The 21,996-nt window shown below is 44.3% G+C and overlaps 1 protein-coding gene across 2 annotated transcripts in view; it reads left to right on the forward strand.

Annotated features, from left to right (window-relative positions):
• Window positions 1-21,996, forward strand: part of CAMKMT (calmodulin-lysine N-methyltransferase) — a 467,624-nt gene that overhangs the window by 436,846 nt on the left and 8,782 nt on the right. For both annotated transcript variants that reach the window (XM_062209372.1, XM_062209373.1), the window contains 2 exons: window positions 5,883-5,957; window positions 14,984-15,047. In XM_062209372.1, coding sequence (XP_062065356.1) covers window positions 5,883-5,957; window positions 14,984-15,047 — 139 coding nt within the window. The remainder of the gene's footprint in view (window positions 1-5,882; window positions 5,958-14,983; window positions 15,048-21,996) is intronic.

Here is a 21,996-nt window from a genome sequence, read left to right on the forward strand (position 1 = left end):
ATTTACTGAGCAGCTTCTTCATGCCAGGGACTTCTCCAAGAGTTGGAAACACATCACTGTACAAAACAGATTTTTAAAATATCTATCCCTATGGTGTTTATCTTCTAGGGTGACATAATTTAAAATTAATAATTTAGTTACATAGCATATTAAAGGATAATAACTGCAATTAGAAAATGAAGAGCAAGATAAGGGGTTTCAGAAGTGTTGAACTAAAAGGAAAAGAGGATGATCAGGCAATGTCATCCTCAGGCATCTGAGCACACTTGAAGGAGGGGAGGGACTGAGCCGTAAGGATGTCTGGAGGAAGAGCAGGTGGGCAGAGCAAGCAGCCAGGACAAAGGCTGTTGGATGGAAGCATGTCTGGTGTGTTCAAGAAACCATAAAAAGGGGTTGGCTTTGTGGTACAGGAGAGTTAAGCTACTTCCTGCAGTGCCAGCATCCCATACGAGCACTGGTTCAAGTCCCGGCTCTTCCACTTCCAATCCAGCTCCCTGCTGATGCCTCTGAGAAAGAAGCAGAAGATGGCTCAAATGCTTGGGCCCCTGCCACCCATGTGGGAGACCCAGATGGAATTCCAGACTCCCGGCTTCTGCCTGGCCCAGCCCTGGCCGTTGGCCACTTTGGGGGTGAACCAGAGAATGGAAGCTCTTTCTCTCTGTCTCTGTCTCTCAAATAAATAAATAAATAAATATCAAGAAAAGAAAAAAATAAGGCCAATGTCACTAAAGAGAACAAGAGAGTCAGAGGAGATGAGATCAAAGGGGTAACTGGGCCCAGCTGGACAGGGTCTTCCAGGTCATTGTGAAAACCTGGACTTTTACTCTGAATGACAAGGGGAGCCATTACAGAGAAGTCAAAAACGTCTGTGACCTATGTTTTAAAAGGATCATCCTGGCTACTCTCTTGAGCAGAGATTGCATGGTTGGATTTTTATATTTTTTAAAGGTAAAACTAACTACATTTCTGTCATATTTAGTGTGTAATTAAAAAAGGGGAGGGTCAGAGTATATTCAAGGTTTTTGACTTGAGCAGCTAGGAAGATGGAATTATCATTAACAAAAACTGTTAAATGCAATGAATCTGGGGAAAGAAGCCCAGGAATTCAAATGTAGACATGTCAAGTTTGAGATGTCTATTAGATGTCCATATGGAAATATTAAAATAGGAAGTTGGATATATGTATCTGGGGTTCATGGGAGAGGTTCAAGAGGATAGATGAAGACTAAGACCTGACCTGAATTTAGCAATGAATTTGACAAGAACATTTTGTGGAACGGTAGGGACAGAAGCCTGATTGGAATGGATTTAAGAGAAACCGGAAGAAGAGGATTGCAAACCAAGACTTTGCATGTTTTCAAGGAGATTTGCTGCAGGGGAAGAATAAAGAAATGGAGCAGTAACTAGAGGGGAAGGTGGTGTCAAGAGAGGGTGTTTTCCAGGGAGGGCAATAACTGCGTCATTGAATACTGATGGAAATAATCCAGGGAGAGGAAAGCGATGGGAAAGCGCTAGAGGTACATCCTAGAGTAGATTAAAGTGGGTGGGCAGGTAGATAGAGCGAGCCAGCACATAGGAGAAAGTATTGGCTGTGGACAGGAGTATGGATATGGATAGTTCATCTCCGACAATAGGCAGGGAGGCGGGGGAGGCAGGTGCAGGTGCTGTTAGGAGCGTAAGTATGGTGGTAGGAGTTTATGAAAATTCTCACCTGATTGATGCAGTCTTGACAGCAAAATAGTAAGCAAGGTCATCGGCTGAAAGTGAGGGTGAGTGTTAGAATTTTGAAAGAAGATAAGGTGAAAATAATGACCTAGGAGCGTGGGAGAGTAAATGGCCAAAGGAAATGTAAGTATGAAAGCCAGACAGCACTAACAGTCCACTTGAGATTCAAGGTCATAAATTTAAAGGGAAGCCCGTCAGGATGCTTGTGCGCTGTCTGCAGCCACACTCAGGTGCACAGGAGCAGTCAGGGATCAAGCAGAGAGCTCGATCCAAGAAACAAGTGGCCGGAAGGAAGAGACGGAGTTGAGCGTTTCTGACCAGAGGAATTAAAATGGTGGGCTCTGGGGACAGCTGGAGATGAGGGACAGTGCTCTGTGGCACAGTAGGATAACAGTTTGGCAAGAATCAATATTCTGAAATTGCTGATAGGAGTTTGACCACAAAGAATTGATATATGTCTGTGGTGACAGATGTCAGTTAGCCTGATCTGATCATTACACATTATGTACATGTATTGAAATTCCATACTGTACCCCATAAGTATGTGTAATTACATGTTGATTTAAAAATACATATAAAACAATAAAATTCTAAAAAGAAAAGTACACTTAAAACCGGGCACATTTTTATTGCACATGTCTTATACCTCAATAAAGTTGCTTTTAATAGTTGCAGACTCTCTTTTGAGGAGGAAGTAAAACAAGACAAAAACAGATCAGTCCGGCCTTAGGTTACACATTGGTCCAACAGGTCTATAATTTGTAATGGGAAATATCCTACTCATGAGAGTTAAGACAGAAAACTTCTGTTTTTGAAAAATGGATGCTGGAAAAATCCAGAAATCTTTGACTTCTTATCTTTTACCATGAGAAAAACTCCAAGACAAAATCTAAAGAGGTATGATAAAAAATATATATATATACAATCCTAAAATCTCAAAGCCTTAATTTGCTTTATCAGGGAGAAGTAGACCTTGAATTTTTGGGCTGCCATTGGTATAAATTTCTAAATTAACAAGAAAATAAGAACATTTCAGCTGTCTCTTTTTAATGTTTTTTTTTTTTCAATGTGTGGCTTCCACACCCACCCCCAGGATTGTAAACTAGTACCACAAGTAGCCTCTTCATGGAAGATAGCTCCCACTAAGTTTAAATTAGCAGGTTATGTGGCCAGCGCTGTGGCACAGCAGGTTAAGCTGCAGCCTGTAGCGCCAGCATCCCATTGAACACAAGTTGGAGTCCTGGCTGCTATACTTAATGAACCTGAGAAAACAGCACAAGATGACCCAAGTGCTTGGGCCCCTGCACCCATGTGGGACACCAGAGGAAGCTCCTGGCTCCTGGCTTCAGCCTGGTCCAGCCCCGGCCATTGCAGCCATTTGGGGAGTGAATCAGCAGATGGACGATCTCTCTCTCTCTCTCTCTCTCTCTCTCTCTCTCTAACTCTTTCAAATAAATAAATAAATAAATCTTAAAAAATAGAAAAGCATTAATTTAAAAAACCAACAGGTTATAGGCCACAGACAAGTAGCTTAGAGAGTCATTCTGCTACAGGTGAAGCTAAACTTCTCTCTCTACCCTCTTTCTCACAGCCTCCACTATGATCTCCATGGCATTAAATATAAAATCATAGGGATATAGTGTGGCCAGGGACACCTGCTCCAGAAGATGGTAATTCGCTTATGTTCTTCTAGAAGACGGTATTTTGTTCTAGAAGAAAATAATTGGTAATTTGAGGTGAAATTTATGTTTTGATCTGCAACAAAGAAAGACTAAAAAACTGGAAAGTAAATATTTTGAAACACCACTGCAACATCCATACATAATCAGTAGGCTTGTATTTGGAATGCCTTTGTTCTTTAAAGCTCATTTGTCCATTAATTTTTTTAATTGATCTGCAACAAACTGGATACAAATAAACAAACAAGAATCTAGTCCTCCCCTGGAGCTGGAGCTGGAGCATTGTGCTCATATGCATGACATGAATGGGTGCCTCCAGAGGGAAGGTGGAAGCCAAGAGCAGTGGAGGGGAGCGGTTGGAAGGAGCAGCTCCTTAGATCCTGAAATCACCATCTTCTCTAGAGTTCTGTGAAAGAGGGCTGCCTGACTGTGCAACTCGGGGTGCACCATGCTCATCGCATGCTATGCTATGCAGCATGAATGGCACCCTCAGAGAGTTCAAGGAGGCACCATGGGTATCCCCATTTTACACATCAGAAGACGCAAAGAGGTTCAATAACTGTCCACACTCACACAGTTACTACAGATAGGAGGCAAGATGGGAACCTCAGTGTGTCTGTTGTGCCCGGCTGACCTCTGTCCACTACACCAATCTCAGTCACATGCATACGGTCATAGGGCCAGCCTAGCCACAAGCCTGGTAAGAACCGGGGGGGAAATGCCTCTTGGGAATGTGTCCAAGTGACCAGGCCAAGCATTTCCTTTCCTAACGAGGCAGGATTTGTTCCAGCTGCTATGGTGAGCCATTGCCGATGGCTGCCCTGTCTCTCCAGTTTGTCTTTATTGAACCAACAGGCTGAAGCACTTCGGGATACGATATTTAATATCACCACAGGGTTTCTTGCACATCCTTGTGCTCTGGGAATTGCATGTGTGCTAAAAGCATCTTCTAAACAGCCAGCCATTTGTGGAATGGCACCATTATGAGTAATTTTAATACTTTTCTCATTTGGGTAGCCGCTCCTCTGCCCCCTCAGTGCACTGAGCCTGTGTCCCAGGCACACCCAGAGCCCCAGCACATCCAGAAAACTTGCTGTGCTTGCCACTCTCCCAAGGTGCGTGGGGTTTCTGAGAAATCTAAAAACAAAATGAGCTTTAATCTTTTGGAGGTGTCCTGATTTTCTTCCTCTCTGGTATCTCCAGTGGGCCAAGGTGAATATAACACCAGAATTAATTCATAAAGCTCATACCTATGTCACAGGCCCGGTGAGCTCCGAGGTAACCCATGGTGCCCCAAAGGGGTATGTGTGCTTACACAACACAGAGGACACAACACTTAGGGGTTTCTGTCTGCATGGCTCACCAGGCTGCCTCTGTGAAGAAGGCCCAGTGTGTGGTGCAGCACAGGGCCCGACACGTGGGAAGTAGGTGCTCAGTAAGACGAGGTGAACAATGAATGAGCAACCAGTGCTCATCCTGTAATAATATTTTCAATCTTTTCTACCTTAAGAAATCTGGGAGCATTAAGGTAGATTCATGTATACAAAAGAGAACTTTTGGACCAAGCAGGTTAAGATTTGTTTTTATATCCAGACACATGACTTTTTGCCCAGGAAAGGCATAGAAGAAATGAAGCACTCTCCAACGTAAGCAAATGCAACCAGACAGGCTGGGAATGATCACCCCATTTTACTCTAAAGAAACAAAAGAAAAAACAGAAGCAAATTTTTCCTTTAGAAAGTTGTACTGCAAATCATAGCTTTGATATCAGGAGAGAAAACTCATTGAAGTACTGTAGTATGGTGAGATGCTAACGATCAGCACAGTTACCAGCGGAGACTGTGGTTGGTTTTCTATAAGCTTAACTAGAGTTTTCAAATGTGTGTTACTAATGGCTGCTATTAATGTGAGCTTTATAATCTGAGCTGCTTTTGGAAATTAAGTATCACTAAAGGTGAATTTTTCAATATGCCTAGAAACTGAGAACTGCCCAGTAGAACTTAGCTATTCCTTGTCTTTCTTCTTGCCAGATTGCTCATTTTGTCCATAAGAAATGCAACTTCTGTGCCAGGCAGGATAGGCATACACTAAGTTTCACCTCACTAATTTTTAAAAATGTGTATTCCAATCAGATGAGGAATACTTTGCTTTCAATGTGTACCTCTTTGTTGTTAAGGGGTCTGGAATCATTCTAATGACCATAGTAAATATGGCACATTTCTCTCTAGTTTGTCTACAAAAGCCTATAAGAACTAGCAGAAGCTTAACTGAAATATTTAAATAGAATTCTTCTTCTAGATTTGAAGACTAAATAAAATCTAGAAGACAGTTACATCCTGGTTTTTTATTACACCTTTTGAAATAATTTGTATATACCTTTTAAATAATTTCAAGTGCCACAAAAAATAATGTTAATAGCTTAAAATCAAAAGTTAAAAAAAAACTAAGTATAATTTTTAAAATCTTTTTCTCTTCAAGCGTTTTACGATGGGATAATGAGACAGATGTCTCTCAACTGGAAGGACATTTTGACATTGTTATGTGTGCTGACTGGTAAGTACATAAAAATCATAAAACTCACGTTAGGAAAAAAAATAGCTTTGCTGGAGTAATTGGGCTGTGCTGCTTTGCTGACGGCTAAGCAAAGTCAACAAATGAAGCACAAAGCCACCTTAACCTCAACAAATTAATATTCATCTCCATGTGACAGTTATAAGGTAGTCTTCTATCACACAGTAACTTCTACCACATTATTTCCCAAAGATTGATTTTGAGAAGCATTTCCATTTTCTGGAATTGCCTCTGTTTCATGCTTGACGTATCAGTAAATGGACGACTTAGGCAAATTGCAAATAATTATGGCTCGGAGAGGAATAGTCTGGAGAAAAAGGAGTTTATCAACACAAACAGCTCAATTAGCTTACTTCTTAGGAGAGATCTGACTATTGATATAAGGGAATATATGGATGTGTACACACACATGTATCTCCAGCAAATAAACCTATCTATGGAAGTATCTTTGGGGAAATAGCTTTTCTTAAAATGTGTATTTGCTAGCTAATATTTTCAGCTCATTCAATTATGATAGTTAATTATTTATAAAACAAAAATTATAGAATTACATTGTATTCTTATGCAAATAAGAACATTAGAATCTCTGTCAGGTGCCTACTTCTAAAAAATCATTTACATTAGAGATTTTGTCATCTCTTATGGCCCAGTCTACTGACTTGTTAATGAAAATCTGATCCTAAGTTATATAGTAAATATGCATCAAACCTTAATAATTATTTCAACTACTCCTATGTATTTCTCCATGCAACTTGAATGATGATTATTTCAGCCTATGGGAAACATTGGCAACTGACAAGTATTTTCCCTGAGAGTAAAATGTTATTGTTAGTTTTATCGTGATGCTGATTATGACACTTGAGAGTTGAAAGCACAAAAAGTTCAGATTTGGAAGAAGCCCTATCGGACTGATAAGCCCTTCAGAAGATCCAGAACCCAGAGATGACTTGCCTGGGCGAGAGCTGAATGAGACTTTGAGGAAATATTTTTATTATTGTTATCATTTTATTAAGATTCCCCATGGGTAACTTTTCTAAGGAAGTCAATGGAATTAGGTTTGCAATTTCTGTTCTGCCAAAAAAAGTACTTCTCAACAACAACAAAAAAAAAGTAAGTTTTTTTTCTATTTTTGGCTGAGACTTTCTGGTTTTCCATGGCTCTTTTAATCTCTTTGCACCCAATTTCAAAAACCTTCTTCCAAAAAAATGGGAGAAACCTAGATTTCTGACTAATCATTGATAATGTGCTTCAATGCTGCATCCCCCCCCCCCATCTAATCCAAAATAAGGAGCTAAACCTCACCGTATGATTTCAGCAAGTAATTTAGTAAATGCCTTTCCTCACCAAATATGAGAAAGGATCCTCCAGGTTTCATTGCACAGATGAAGATAATGCGGGCAGGATTAGATCAGATTAAGCAGCAAAGTCAGATCAGAGAGCAGCGGCAAGAGGGAAGGGGCAGCCTGCTCTTGATGCCTTCGACGAGGGTCACAGGCAGACGGGCTCTGATTATGTGGGGAGAGGCAGGTCTGGCCAAGAGCTTTAGAGTTAAATTTGTCCTTCACACAAATATCAAAACCGCCTGGCTTTGTCATACCTTGTATTAGGGACACTCACACCATGTCATCCTATTTGTACCAGACAAGTAGAGGAAGTAAGATTTAAGCTCTTTGCTGATTAATGCTCTCAGGTTAAAAATAGCTGTACAACATGTTTTAAAAAATGGTCTTTTTTCCCTGGCCAATAACAAGGTTGTATAAACTGATATACACAACGCACATTCAGTTTAAAGCTTTCATTACAGATACATAGCACGGTACAATAGTCTATGCACACAGACACATACATCTGGTGGCTATATGAGAATTTATGGACGCAAATGAGCTAAATACGCCAAGCTTTTTTTTTATAAATGGCTTTTCTATGCATGAATTGTTAAGGTTTTTTTTTCCCCCTGATGTTGTAAGTGCCAGAATGTCAGCCTGTTTATAATTTCCCATTTGTAAATGTGAAACATTAAGCTACACTCACTACGATGCTGATATTATTTACGAAAGAAATGCTTTGGTAATGGTGTCTCTTCATATTCACAGGGATGGGGAAGCTGTCTAGAAACTTAGAAAGCACAGTAACGTTTATAACATGCACATTGTGCATACAGCAGGGAAGTCCAGGAGCCGGTGACCGCTTTACATCCTGAGTGGCTCGGCAGGAGTTACTCCCTGGATTCTGTTCCTAGGGCCAGGCCGGCAGGCGGGCAGACCTTGCTGCGGTTCTTTGAGACTGTCACAGAAGAGGAGAAGAAATCTCTCTCTTGACACCCCCTCCAAGAGGAAACCTGAAACACTCAGTGCTGGAAAGAGGCGCCACACATAAACAGATCACGTTAGGTCTCACAGCATCCTTCAGCCATTGTCAGTCAATGAGATCTGGATTAGGCCACAGGCATATGAAGCCAGAGTCGGAGTTTAAAAATTAGGTACACAGATTAAAGTCGTATTGAAGCGTTTCCAGCAAGGGTGGCATTGTCTGATTCCCTGAACAGCGAACCAGTGGTACTGCTTGATCCCATTTACATGAAAACAACCTCTATTCACAAACCTATTCCAAACCACACTGTGGTTCAAGCAAAATGCACATGATTACAACAAGAGGTGATATGTTTGTGTCCTTAAATCATTCATGTATTCATATATTTACATTCAAACATTCATAAACCTATGGACATTGGGGGAAATAACTTATTCCCCAGAAGAGACAGTCTGTTCGTTCACATCCAAATTTAGTAGCTCAACTAGATTATAAAATAAAGAGGCAAACTGAAAGCGAGTCCTTATTTCAGCCTTCAGTATCTTTGACAATGAAAAAGTTTCATGGTTCAACAGTTCCTAAATAACCTGTGAAGTGTCAACTTTGAAATAATCAGAAGAGGAAAAAAAAAAAATGCAAGGTACAATCACACCTGCTGTTGATGAACATCAAACTCTGAGACTACTTAACCACCGGAGTAGGGAGAAGACGGCCCTGCTAGGTTCCTGAGTGCTGTGAGTCCCTTTCTGCTGCCACGTAGTCTGGCCCGGTCCTTGCTAAGCCTAGCACAGCAAGTAATGGTTAATTCAAGCTGGTCTTTCCAGACTCCTGTTCAATCACAACATAATCCAAGGGTCTGGAAATAAGATGTTTTCTACCCAGTGAACGCTTCTATTCACTGCTAGGTGACTCTCCAGCTTATTGTAGCTGCGCCGAAATAGAAACGCCTGGGCACCTCCGAATTGTCAAAAGGCTGAGAACGCCGGGCTGAAATGCCAGCCTCAGCCCAAGCAGCTCAGCGAGCTGGGGCGGCTCCCCGGTGAGAAGCGGGGGAGGGCACAGGGCCCGGGGCACCTGCAGGGCTTGCACTCTAGGCATTTGCACACATGCTGAGTGCTGTGGCTTTTTATTCCCATCTCTTTTCTTTCCTCTGAGTGATGAAAAAAGATTGGTTTTTAAGCTGTTTACATGAAAATGTTGTGGGTTTTTGGCCAAACTAGAAATACTAAAGGCTCTAGGTTTTGTTTTCTTCCAGATGCTGTAATCGTGGATAGCTCTAAACCACAACTCACAGATCTTTACACCGGAAAGAATCTTTAACCTAAGCATTTTCACCTCAACCTCAGGAGACTCAGCCCCAGAGAAAATACGCAAATTGCCATTTGCTGGGGATCTCACCATTTAAGGGGTGGAAGCAAATAAGACCACAATATAGAATCACCCTGAGCTACCACGAAAATCAGCTGATAAATACTGAAAGCAGCCGCTCTTCCATGGAAGTTAAATCTGAAAGAGTGAATTTAACTTAGCACATCCCACCTCCAATAAGGACATAGGGGTCTTTCTTTTTATGGATATGGACAGACAGAAATATTTCCTTGTTCATGGTACTAATAAATGTCCCTGTGAGAGGAATTACAGACTCTCTGTGCTCTGCATAAAACTCTGACTCTAAGGGAGGAGATGAAATGGCCCAGCACCTTTCCTTTGTCAGAAAAATCTGTGATGTAGTTCAATAGAACAAAGCAAGTGTTGATGCCACCATGAATTATATAAAGGTGTGTGTACGTGTGTGTGTGTGCGTTTGTTCACAGCCAAACCAGACTGTCAGTGTATTCTGATCAGTAACTGAAGGGAGAGTTGAAGTGGTACCTCCACCCTCATCACTGACCTGCTCAGCTTTTTAAAATAGATCCACTTAAGCTGCTGCTGTTTTCTGAGCCCATTAGGACTTGTTTAAGGGGTGAATTTTCAGGAGATTATAAATCACTCCCTCTAAAACACATAGAAATTGTTCATGTGACTCTACAAGGCATTATAAAGTCTATATTGGAGCTAAGTAAAAAAGTGAACTTGCCTGGGATGAAGACCAATTTAGAGAACTACAAGAGTTACCTTGAGGAGATGCGATTTGGAATGATGGAGGAGACACCATTGCCTTTGAAAGCAGCTTGTTTGGACTGTGTGCTGTGTGTTCAGCTGTATTCTCCAGCGAACTGTGATGCTAGCATTTTTGTCACTGTTACCAGCATTAGGTAGAAATAGGACTTTCTAAGGGCTTGTTTTAAGCTCAGCTGCTAAGGTACTGTTCCTTTTTTCCTAATAATCCCCCCTGGCTGTCGGGATGCCAGGGTTTAAACCAAGATGGTCCTCTAAGGCTGCATAACCCAACCAACCTGGTTTCCCACAGGCCTGAGTGATTGACAGATATTTGTTCACAGTGATAGTCTTCTATAAAACACACAAAACAGAATTTGAAATTTTTTTTTAATCTATTTATTTGCAAGGCAGAGACACAGGTCTCACATCCACTAGTTCACTGCACAAATGCCTGCAACAGCCAAGACGGGACCAGGTGGAAGCTGGGAGCCAAGAATTCAATCTGAGGCTCCCACGTGGGTGGCAGAGACCCAAATAGTTGAGCCATCACCTGCTGCCTCCCAGGGTGCACATTAGTAAGAAGCTAGAATTGGGAGCAGAACCAGGACTTGAATTCAGGCACTCCAGTATGGGCTGTAGACATCGGAAATAGTGTCTTAAGCATTATAACAAACTCCCACCTCCCAGAATTTTTAATGATTAAAACTTCAGATACTATGATCTCACTAAAGAAGGTACAGCATCCTGAGCAGCAAAAAACTCAGTCACGATTTGATTCCTTTCCCTTCAATCCTTAATGCTTATTAGTCACTGCTTACTTGATGGCAAATTTGCGTAACATGTGAATTAGACATATTCTGTAATCCAAGACTTAAGGCTGTACTTTATGAAAGATAAGAACATTTTCCCATGGATAGTAAGCAGGATAGTCTGATGGACAGATGGAACGAGGAGAGGTTCCCGTTCTAGACACGGTTCCAGCTCACATTCAGAGTATTATTTTTCCCTTGCTGAAAGCAAGCTTCCATAGAAGAACCTCCCATGGAACATACAGGGACCAAAGAAACCCTAAGTGCTGACTTCCTGGAAATTCTCATGCCTCACTCTCCACGCTCCTCTTTCTCAAATGACAGAATTGCCACATCAAAGAATGCCTTGTCCATGAAACACCCTACCTACACGTGGATTCATCCTTAACACCACCAGTAAAGAAATGTGTACAACCTGCCTTAGGATCATTGAAACTAGCACCCTATATAAGTTCCTTGACCTCCTTCAAGGACTGAGATGAGCTGTGATGAGTCAGCAAATATTTATTGAGCACCATCCATGTGTACCCTGTGCTGAAACTGGAGAAGCACAAATGAACACAAAGTGGAAGCTCCTGGAGGGCAAGAACTTTGTCTTGCTCATAACTTACCCCCAGTGCCTAACACAGTGCCTGGTGTATGTCCTAAGTACTCAAAAAGATCTGTTAACTTGCAAATATTAACTCAGTGCTCCTAGCAGTCACACAAGTGGGTCATAATTAGCAATAAAATAGACCTCACAGGAAGTGACTTGCCCAGGTCACATGGCAGACAGGTAAAAGCCAGGGCTCTGTTACATCCTGAACCATATCCCTCCATTATCTGAAGTGTAGCCCCACACAGCAGCCCTCCTACTGACAGCTAACACCCACTCACCCTTGGCCCAGAGAAGGATGAGGAGGGCCCTAGAGCAGGTGGTGTCAACTCATGCTGCATGAGGAGTGGAGAAGCCGAGTCAGCGTGCTGCACCACCTGCAGCATCTGAAATGGGAGTGGGGGCTTCATTTAGGCTCATGGGATGGCTGGTGCCCAGGATTGCTGGGTACTCTAGCTTAAGGTGTAAGAGTCCCACTGTAAGAGAGATCCAGGTTGTAAATGGACCGGCTCTCCACATTGCTTTTCAAACAAATATGTTTGTCATTGTGTTATGGATCAAGATGCCTTTTCCAAAGTTGCTCTATTGCCCTACTTTAAAAAAAAAAAGTCATTGTCTGTTTTTATTATGGAGAAGATAGCACCTTTTCTTTCCCTTTGCCTTGAAGTGCAAGCCCTGAAGATGAAGCCGTATGCTGCCATCATAATGACCACCTCCAGGGTGCTGCTGTTTTTCCCCAGGAATTAATCAGCCTCGGAGTCCCTGTGTCCTCAACTCTCCTCCAAATGGCATGGAAGAGGCAAAGGAATACAAACAATGTTCCCTGATCTCAAGAAATCCAGAGTCAGGGTGGGAGGGCAACTTTGGAGTGCTGGAAACTGGGATACCTTCCAAATGCTCTCCTTGTGGTACTGAGCTCAGAAAATCGAGAGACTGCTATGGATGCAAGAAACTAGAAATATCATGTTAGACAAAGCTTGCCTAATTCCAGTCATCCAACATCCTACTTCTGCCTGAACCTATCACTGCTCTTCTTCCATGTATTACTTTCTGTTTAAGAGTAACTGAGGGCCGGCGCCGTGGCTCAACAAGCTAATCCTCCGCCTTGTGGCGCCGGCACACCGGGTTCTAGTCCTGGTTGGGGCGCCCGATTCTATCCCAGTTGCCCCTCTTCCAGGCCAGCTCTCTGCTATGGCCCGGGAGTGCAGTGGAGGATGGCCCAAGTGCTTGGCCCTGCACCCGCATGGGAGACCAGGAGAAGCACCTGGCTCCTGGCTTCGGATCAGTGCGATGCGCTGGCCGCAGCGGCCATTGGAGGGTGAACCAACGGCAAAAAGGAAGACCTTTCTCTCTGTCTCTCTCTCTCTCTCTCTCACTGTCCACTCTGCCTGAGTAACTGAGGTTAGATAGGAGGGGCGGTACAGAGCAGTAGCTCAGAGCACAGACCCTGAAGCCACATGGGACAGATGCGAATCTAAGGCCTGCCAATTGGTAGCTTGCTATGCTTCAGCTCCTATTAGCTGTGAAATATGGATAATAACCACCACCTCATAGGAATAAAGTGAGAATAAAACGAGACAGGCCACAAAAAGCTCTGGAAAGGTACCTGGTACCTGGTGCTCAGCTCAGGAAGTGTTGATGGTTTTGTTAACGTGTGTGTGGCATTTGTATTTAATTTGTATGCACCTGTGCCTGGCTCACCTCCCTCTTGCATTATAAGCTCCATATTGATAGGCACAGTCCCCCTCCTCCTTCATCCTTTACTGCCTGCCTGCCAGTGTTGCATGTACAATGGGCTCCCATGACTTTGGCAACAAGGCATCCAGGCCTGTCCAGATTCAGAGGTTCAGCTGCATTTTCAGAACTCCAAAGTTCATACTTCTCAGATCATGGATCCCAGCATGGGTTTCGGAAGAAAGTGGTGCCCACCAGCGGTTATCCTTGGTGGGCTTTGGCAGCACTGTGCTCCTATGGCAGAGCAGCCCGGCAGTGCTCGGGAGCCCTTCTCTGGGGGCTTTGGAGGCTCCCCTGGTGTGTGGCAGCCAGCTCCTCTCTGTGAGCCTTCAGCACTATGTGATTTCACCCCCACCCTACCCCAACACCCCTTCTCCCACAAGAAACCTTTCAATGGCTTTAGTCACATCCCAGGTGTCACAGTCTGTTTTGTGCTGCTTTCAAAAAATATACAGACTAGGCCACTTACAGAGAAAATCATTGCTTACAGTTCTAGAGACTTGGAAGTCCAGGCTGAAAACTCCAGCAGGTTCAGCATCTGATGAGAGTCTGGTCTGTTCTTCCAAGATGACGCCTTGAATGCTGAGTCCTCTGGAGGGGGGGAAAGCTGTCAAAAAGAGGACAAACTCCACATCTTTCCACACTTTTGCATTGGTGATTAAATTTCCAACACATAAATTTGGGCCAAAGCCTCAGGTATGGTTAACTAACTTGCCAAATATTGCTAAGCAGCCCAAACTTACAAATCTGGGACCTGCAAATTTGGATAAGAAAACCGTCCCAAATTTCTAAGGGTCAGACTGACCCAAGCAAAGGAGTGATGGTGCCATAGCAGAAATTCACAAAAGACTGGAGGATGAAATAATATATATATATATATATATAGATAGATAGATATGTATCTCACAGTACACTGGAACAAACATGGTGGTCAAGTGGGGAAATCCAGAGACACGTTGCCTAAGCCTTTTTGTTTTTAGACATGTTCACTTCTAGGCTTCTGGTTGAGCCCAATCTCAGTGCATTTCCTAGTCACTAAAATAATCATTATCTTCTGAGATCTCTTCCATGGTTTAGGTACAGTAGGGCTGACGGTTTGTTTTAAGAGAGCAGCCTCCCAGTCCCCTTGGTGGGCAGGGGACCCAGGTCTACAGGAGCATAAGCTTTAGCAACAGGAAGCACAGAGAGTGCCTCATTTCAACCTTTAACCTTATCGCACGGACCAGTGCAGGTGAACCCTGGCCTGATGCCCGTTGTCGGCTGAGTTTCAGGCAGATAACACTGACCACAGTATCTTCTCTTTTTTTTTTCCTTCCAGTAAGACAATTGGGTAGAAAAACACAATTTCTCTTTTTTAGTGTTTAGGAAACATGTGTAATTAGCCTTGTATTTATCTCCATTAGAATCATTAGACTTGAAAACCCAGTTTAATCTGGATTCTATTTTCTTCTCAATGTCAGCCTGTTTCTGGACCAGTACAGAGCCAGCCTTGTTGATGCAATAAAGAGATTACTCCAGCCCAGGGTGAGTATGTTTCTATTTCCTCCTGAACACTGGCTACAGAATAATTAGTCTGTGCACAAAGATGGAGAGAGTAATGGAATGGCAGGATTAATGTCATGTAATACTTTAATACTTATTATGTCCAACTTCAATTGGGTCTTCTGATCTATCAGATTCTTTCCTAATCATAACTAGGAAACTTCTTACCCTTGGCCTTCTGATAAGGAACACAGTGGGTAGTAAAATAAATGAAACTGCTTCAAAGATAGTGTGAGATTATTTTTATCAAAGAATTTCTTGAGTCTTTTCCTTTGATAGCAATATCTTCATATTAAAGTAGAAGTATGATATTGAAAGTTTCTGTTGACTTCTGTCATTTTAAATCCCTTCAACGCTAACCTTTGTCATTGGGCATTTATTTGTTGCAAAAGAATACTTTTTTTTTCTTTCTATTTCAGTTCATGTGAAAGGAAAAGGACTCCAGATGAATCTGTATATTAAAAGTTCTTTGCTTTAAAAGGAAGCCATTATTTACATATTATAAACATTAGGTCACAATGAAGCCAAGCATGCCATAAAATATTGTGCACATTTTTACATTTATATATCCATTTATGCCTGTGAGTAAATTACAGAGTTTGTATCCACTCTTATTTTGTTGGGCTGTTATACCAAGCTAGGAGGTCCTGCAGCCTAAACGGAGAGTTAATATACATCTATTTAAAGTAAGAAAACGGGTTTAAAGCTCATGCATTAAAAAAAGAAAAAACCTTAAAAGTATATAAGACTCTTGCTGAGCCATAGGAATTTAAAACAGGTTAACAATATTAGTGTAATCTAAGATAGGCACTCACATTTGTCTCAGAGGACTGCAATGTGCGTGTGTGTGTGTGTGTGTGCATTCATGTGCTAAAGTTTTGTTTCTAAAGTTTTTTTCTTAAAGGGAGGTTTGCTCTAGTTTCTGACCTCAATGAGACTTATAGACTAATACCTCTCAATCTTTCTTTTCTATCTTTTTCATGTAGAAAGTTCCCAGAGCAATTTGATAATCATCCTTTGCCTTACACAGTCGCTTTTTACTTTGTTATCTCTTATAGAGCTCAGGAACTTTAAATAGGCCTCTGCCAGGAGTAACCACAGCCTTGTAAGTGGCAATCAATTCAATTAAATTGGCCTTCTCAATTCCCCCTGTGAAGTGGGTAGTAGGTCTCCCAGCAAGCTCTTGGTGGCTGCTGCCATGGCTGGGGTGGCAGCCCAGGCTGGCGGTAGAGGGAGGAACTTGGGGCCTCGTCACCTCACCATCACCCCCACCCCTCCGTTATCCGTGTGTGATTCCTGTGAGCTTTTGCTAGGCCAGGACTTCCAGGGAGGGCACTGAGACTCCCGGATGTCAGGTGCTGTGCAGATGCAGCCTCCGTAAACACAGCGCTGTCAGGGACTCGTAGGCCTCACTCGTCACCAGTACCTCTTCAAAGCCAGTCTATGGCAAACACAACATTTGGGGGCAGATTCGTGTGGTTTACCTGGGTTCTGTTATGAATCATTCGCATGATTTACATAAGAAAACTGCCCAAGCTATGAATGGACCTAAATGCGGATTGGACTGGAATCTCTAGCAGCTCTTCCCTCCCCTTGGCTAAACCATGAAGTGTGGCTCCACACAGCAGCCCTCCTGCCGGCGACTGAGATCACCCTTAGCCCAGAGAAGGAGGAGGCACAGCCCTAGCGAGGGTGGTACTCACCCAGACCGCAAGAGACACGAGGGACAGGGAGGCTGAAGCCGAGGGACCTGCACCAAGATGCCAGATTAGAAATGGGAGCAGGGGCCTTGTTTAGGCTCCTCACGGAACGGCCAGTGCCCAAGGCTGCCGGGTCTTCTATGTAATGTGCAAGGGGCCCATGGCCAGAGGGGAAATCCAGGAGGCAGATCGCACACTGATGTACCAAATTTAGCACCCTGGAATCTCCCCCACCTCAGGAGGTGTGGGGAGGCAGAGCGCTTGCACTCCCTGGGCCTCTACCCAGACGCACCACAGGAGCAGCAGGTGGACATGGCAGGGAACAGCAGCTGGAAGGGTTCCCACTACATCAGGGTAAGCAGAGGAAAAACTGTCCTCATCTGCTTCTTCGCTCTCAGGGCTGGCTGTCCTGATTCCAAAGGCCCTCCCCTGCTTGTTGGGAAAGTCGTGGTCCAAGAACAAGACAGCACTCAAGGGTTTGCTATCTTACACTGAGAGCTGGCTTTAATGTTCTCTGGGGCCCAGGGGCTGAGGCTGCCGCAAGAGACCCACAAGGGAACATGGGGGCCTACCCTGATGCATCCCGAGTTGTTGGTGATTCTGAGTGACAAGCAAGTGAGTTTTTGTGGTACTCAGCAAAAGGTGCGCTTCAGCCAAGTGCTTCAAGTTCATAGGCTCACTGACTCAAGGTAAAGTGCAGTGGGTGGAAGGAAAAATCTGATACAAATCCCCAGTCTGCTCTTACCAACCACCCAGCTTTTTGGAGCTTGAGTTTCCTCACCTGTAAAAAGACAGGGTGAACTACACCCACCTTGGGGGCTGCTAAACTCACCTGTGCAAAAGCCTTGGCACATGCCTGGCACCCAGGAGGTGCTCCATAAGGACAACGGTTTCCTTTTTAAGAGAAAGAGAGAGAGAGAGAGAGAGAGAGCGCTATTCCATCTGTTGGTTCATTCTTCAGATGCCTGCAACAGCCAGAGCAACGCCAGGACAAGGCCAAGAGCTGGGACCTCCATCCAGGTCTCCCACTTTGGTGGCAGGGACCCATCTACTTGAGCCATCACCTGCTGCCTCTCGTGTTGCACATTAGCAGGAAGCTGGAATTGGGAGCAAAGCCAGGACTTGAACCCAGGTACTCTGATATGGGATGTGGGTGTCCCAAGGAATACCTTAACCACTGTGCCAAACTTCTGCCATCCCACACCCTAGCTTTTCCATTTTTATAATGAAATCATAAATAAGAGGAAGCAGGGCTCCCCCCAGAGAGACAGCATATAGCCACCGGAGTGGGTTCTTCGCTTGGCCTGGGGTTGATGTCAAATCCCAAAGCAAAACTTAGATTCTCAGCCGAGTGCCTGTGGAGTCATTACAGGGCCCCCCCAGTACCAGCAGGAATATTTGTCACCTGCCCCAGATGGAAACTTCTCCACTAGCTGGTTTAGAGACACTGTGAAAGCAGCTGACCCCTGCCAGATACTGCCAGGGAGTCTCCAGCGAACTTACAACATCAAAAGAAAAGAATGGATACTGTAGAAGAATGAAGCCAGCCGGCTTTACTCAAGAAGCAATGCCCTCCCTCTCCCCCACCACTTGCCCTCTGATGAGCGGCTTCTTGTTGCTAATGATTGATAAGGTGACTCTACGTCGTTGTGGCCCTTCAAAGTCAGTGACAACAGCAAGGCCCAGGATCAGAGGACCCAAATGTAATTTAAAATACAGCTACAGCAGCCTGCAAGTTGAACTTTGGTCCAGAAATGACAACCAACAAATGGGTTCTACCAATATTCCTCTGAAGTGGCCATGGCCCAGGGAGGACGGCCAGACCGGCCAGGCAGCAAGCCTTAACCCAGGACCACGAGGGAAAGGCTGTGAAGCAATACTGACAGCTCTCCCAGCTATTATCACCGCCGACCACATGTCAGGAATTCAACAATATCACCGTGCAGTTGGCTTAGGCTGCTTCCGCCACTGGAGGAGGCCCTCCCTGCTCACCAGTTTCCTGCAGCCCTGCCTTGTACCCGAGGGGTGCTAGCGATGTAAGTCGCAGAGCCTCCTCTTAGAAGAGCAGTTCCTTTTCACCTGCAGGCTGCCTCGTCTTTCCCCTAAATAGGCCATCTCTGCCCCATATGCATAAACTGTTCCCGCTGATCTCTGGGGAGCTGCCTCGTGAGGCTGGGCTCAGTCGGTGAACAGACTGGGTGCTGATGAACACTCGGGCTCCTGTCTGCTAGTCGCGTCAGAAGCCAGCAAGTCCTCACCCGTTCTTGGTAAACTGCTGCATCCCACCACATGCGGCTCACTGCCGGAGAGCTCTGGAAGCATCGTCCTAGCAATAGAGAGCCCCAGAGAAGTTCTTGGCTAACCCCCACCTGGCTGCTGATTGAGCGCCTGCAACACGGGGAGACCCTTAGTGTGGCAGGGCAGGTTAGGGCATGAGCTCCCAGGAAGTATCACGCACTTGGTGGGTTCTGGGAAAGGGACGCCAGGAGAAGGCAGGAAGGAAGGGTGACTCACTGCCTGAGAAAGCCTTCCCCAAAGGCAGTGGTTTTGACTTTGGCCTTGCATAGGAAGAAGGGCATTGTAGGAGTCAGAGGAAGACCACAGATGGAGCAGCCCTGGTGGAAGGAGCGGAGAGTCACGTATGCAGACATTTGCTCTGGCTGGCCGTGTGAGAGTGTCTCTCTGGCTTGCAGGAGAGGGGTGAAAGGCCAAGAAAGGCCACAAACACTATGGAGAAGAGACTGGGCTTTATTTATCCTACGGGAGATAGAGAGCCACTGAAAATTTGTGAGCAGCGATGTGGTCAGATGTGGGCTCTAGGAGAGGCTGGTCTGGAGCCAGGGCGAGCCTGAAAGCAGCAGGGCTCCCGAGCAGTCCACCATGGGCTGACTTCTACCTGGAGAAGAGGGGAGTGAGTGGGTGTGCCCCGAGAGTCATTCGGCAAACATGCGTTGAGTGCCTTGTAGATGCAGGCACCATGCTTGCACCTGGGGTCCAACATGACCAGCCTGAGAGGGATCATGGGTGAGTGAGCAGTGACCTGAGGATGTGCTGAGGGCACAGGAGAGGTGTGGACAACCCAGGGAGGCAGGGAGGGGATGTGGCTCCCTTTCAAAGCACAGTGAGGAAGCCAGAGGTAGGCAAGGGCATCACAGGGACAGGGTGTCCAATGTGGCTGCTGAGGGATGAGTAAGTTCACCAGGCAGACAAAACACAGGAGGTAAGGGAGGCATTCCGCCCTAAAGCAATGTTCACATGTTTGAATACACACGGATACAAGACAAAACATACCAGGGGGCTCCGATTGGGTTGGTCTCATTAGAGCCAAGGTGAGCACCAGAGAGCAGCAGGAGACAGGGCTGTACACATAGGCATGGTTCAGGCCACATGTGGCTTTGCCAGCCATTCCAAGAAGATGAGACTTATGTCCATGGTTTTCTAATGTTGTTTAAATAGCAGAACCATTTGGTCAAAAACATGTTTAGCCAGCACCCCAATTATGAAACAGAACAAAGAGAATTAAATGAAAATTACGTTTGGTATGAGAAGACCAGAGCGTCCTCTGTCGTGGTCCCCCTTGTATCAGCCATTTAGAACACAGTTCGAGAAGCATCTGCAGTGAGTGACAATGATGCAGTGCAGAAGGTGGGTGTGGCATTGAAAAGGTTTCAAAGACGATGCCCTGATTTCCAGGTCTCCAACTTCATTTTGAAGTTGATGGATATAGAACTTCTTGATACTTTGCAGGTATGCTCTGTGTGTGTGTGTGTGTGTTGTTTGATGGGTAGTGCCCTGGGAAAGGGAATGTATTGAGTTTCATTTTAAACATGATGGGTATTTTCAAAATATCCACATGCAGAGATCAGTGGGCACTTGAAAACATGGATATGAGCTCAAACGTCATAGACTGGGAGTTGTGGGTGCGCAAGTGTGATCGTTGAAGCTTTGGAGTTTAGTACATGCCTGGAATTAACAAAGATCATGAAGAAAAAGGTGGACAGAACCCTAGGGACACGGACAATTATGGGGCAGAGGGAGAAGAGAAGCCTTGGAAGGAGACAGAGGAGAGCTGGTAGGAGAGGAAGCCAGTGGAGACAGCATCATAGAAACCAAGTTTTAAAATAAGCATAAACTTAAACATGTAATTGGTATTTAACAGTTGGTTGCCTGGAAATGAAAAAGAAATGAAGGTATTTCATTGGCATAGCATATTCCTTTTAAAATAAATCTGAAGCATGTTTATTTTTCCAGAAGTACACACCCTTTAATATATGCGTATAGAGTAGTCTCACAAAATAGCAACCACCGAGCTCACAATATAAACAGTGTCATTTGGTGGAACTTCTCTCCTCTCTCCAGGGAGAAATGAATTTTCTCAAATTTCTGCTCATCAGTCAAAATTTTACATTCAATTGAGTGTTCATTCTGAGTTTAAAATGATTATGTGACTGAATGCTTAGAAAGTTGTGCTTTGGTAAATTGAAAATAATTTTTCTAAAGTGATGGGCTAATTTGAAATCTATATTGCTTTGCTTGTTCTGATTTTTGCAGCCTAAGTTGTAAGGCTTTCTCCTCTGAGTGTACTGCTCCACAGATGAAGTGTCCTGCTGTCCAGGCAAACTGAGGGCCTCCAGAACCACCCATTGCTGGGTGGGGCAGACACTGGCACTCAGGAAGCCTTGGTGGATGTTTGTGGAATGAATGGATGGCATATTGTTGTTTCTCATAAATATCAATCCATGTCTCCAAGGTGTCTGTAGTCCACAAATAAAGAAGAAAACTTAAAACTCACCACAGAGTAATTAGAGATTAAAACTACTGCCACCTTTTCTCTTTCTTATGGGTACAGAGTTGTGCACAGAGTGCTGCCCTCTGCAATGACTTCTTAGCGGCTGACTCTGTAAAAGCTTCCTGGAGAAAAATCCTTTCATACAATAAGCAGGAGAACGTGGCCTTCAACTTCTCAAAGACTTGCATTTTTCTGATCATCCAATGCCTGGGTTTAGTTTATTCTCTCTGCAGATATTGACTGAGTGCCTACTATATGCTAGGCACTGAGAAAATGCAGTGAATAAGACGTTAGAAGATCCGGTTGTCATGGAGAGAACATTCCAGCCGAAGGAGACAGGCAGTAACTAGCAGGGATATAATGTGTGTCAGTGGTGATGAGTGCTAAGAACAAAAATAAAGCAGGGAAAGGGATGGAGCCCTTGGGGGCTGGGGGTGGGGAG

The sequence above is a fragment of the Lepus europaeus genome, chromosome 13 (assembly GCF_033115175.1).
Source record: "Lepus europaeus isolate LE1 chromosome 13, mLepTim1.pri, whole genome shotgun sequence".
Lineage (NCBI taxonomy): Eukaryota > Metazoa > Chordata > Mammalia > Lagomorpha > Leporidae > Lepus > Lepus europaeus.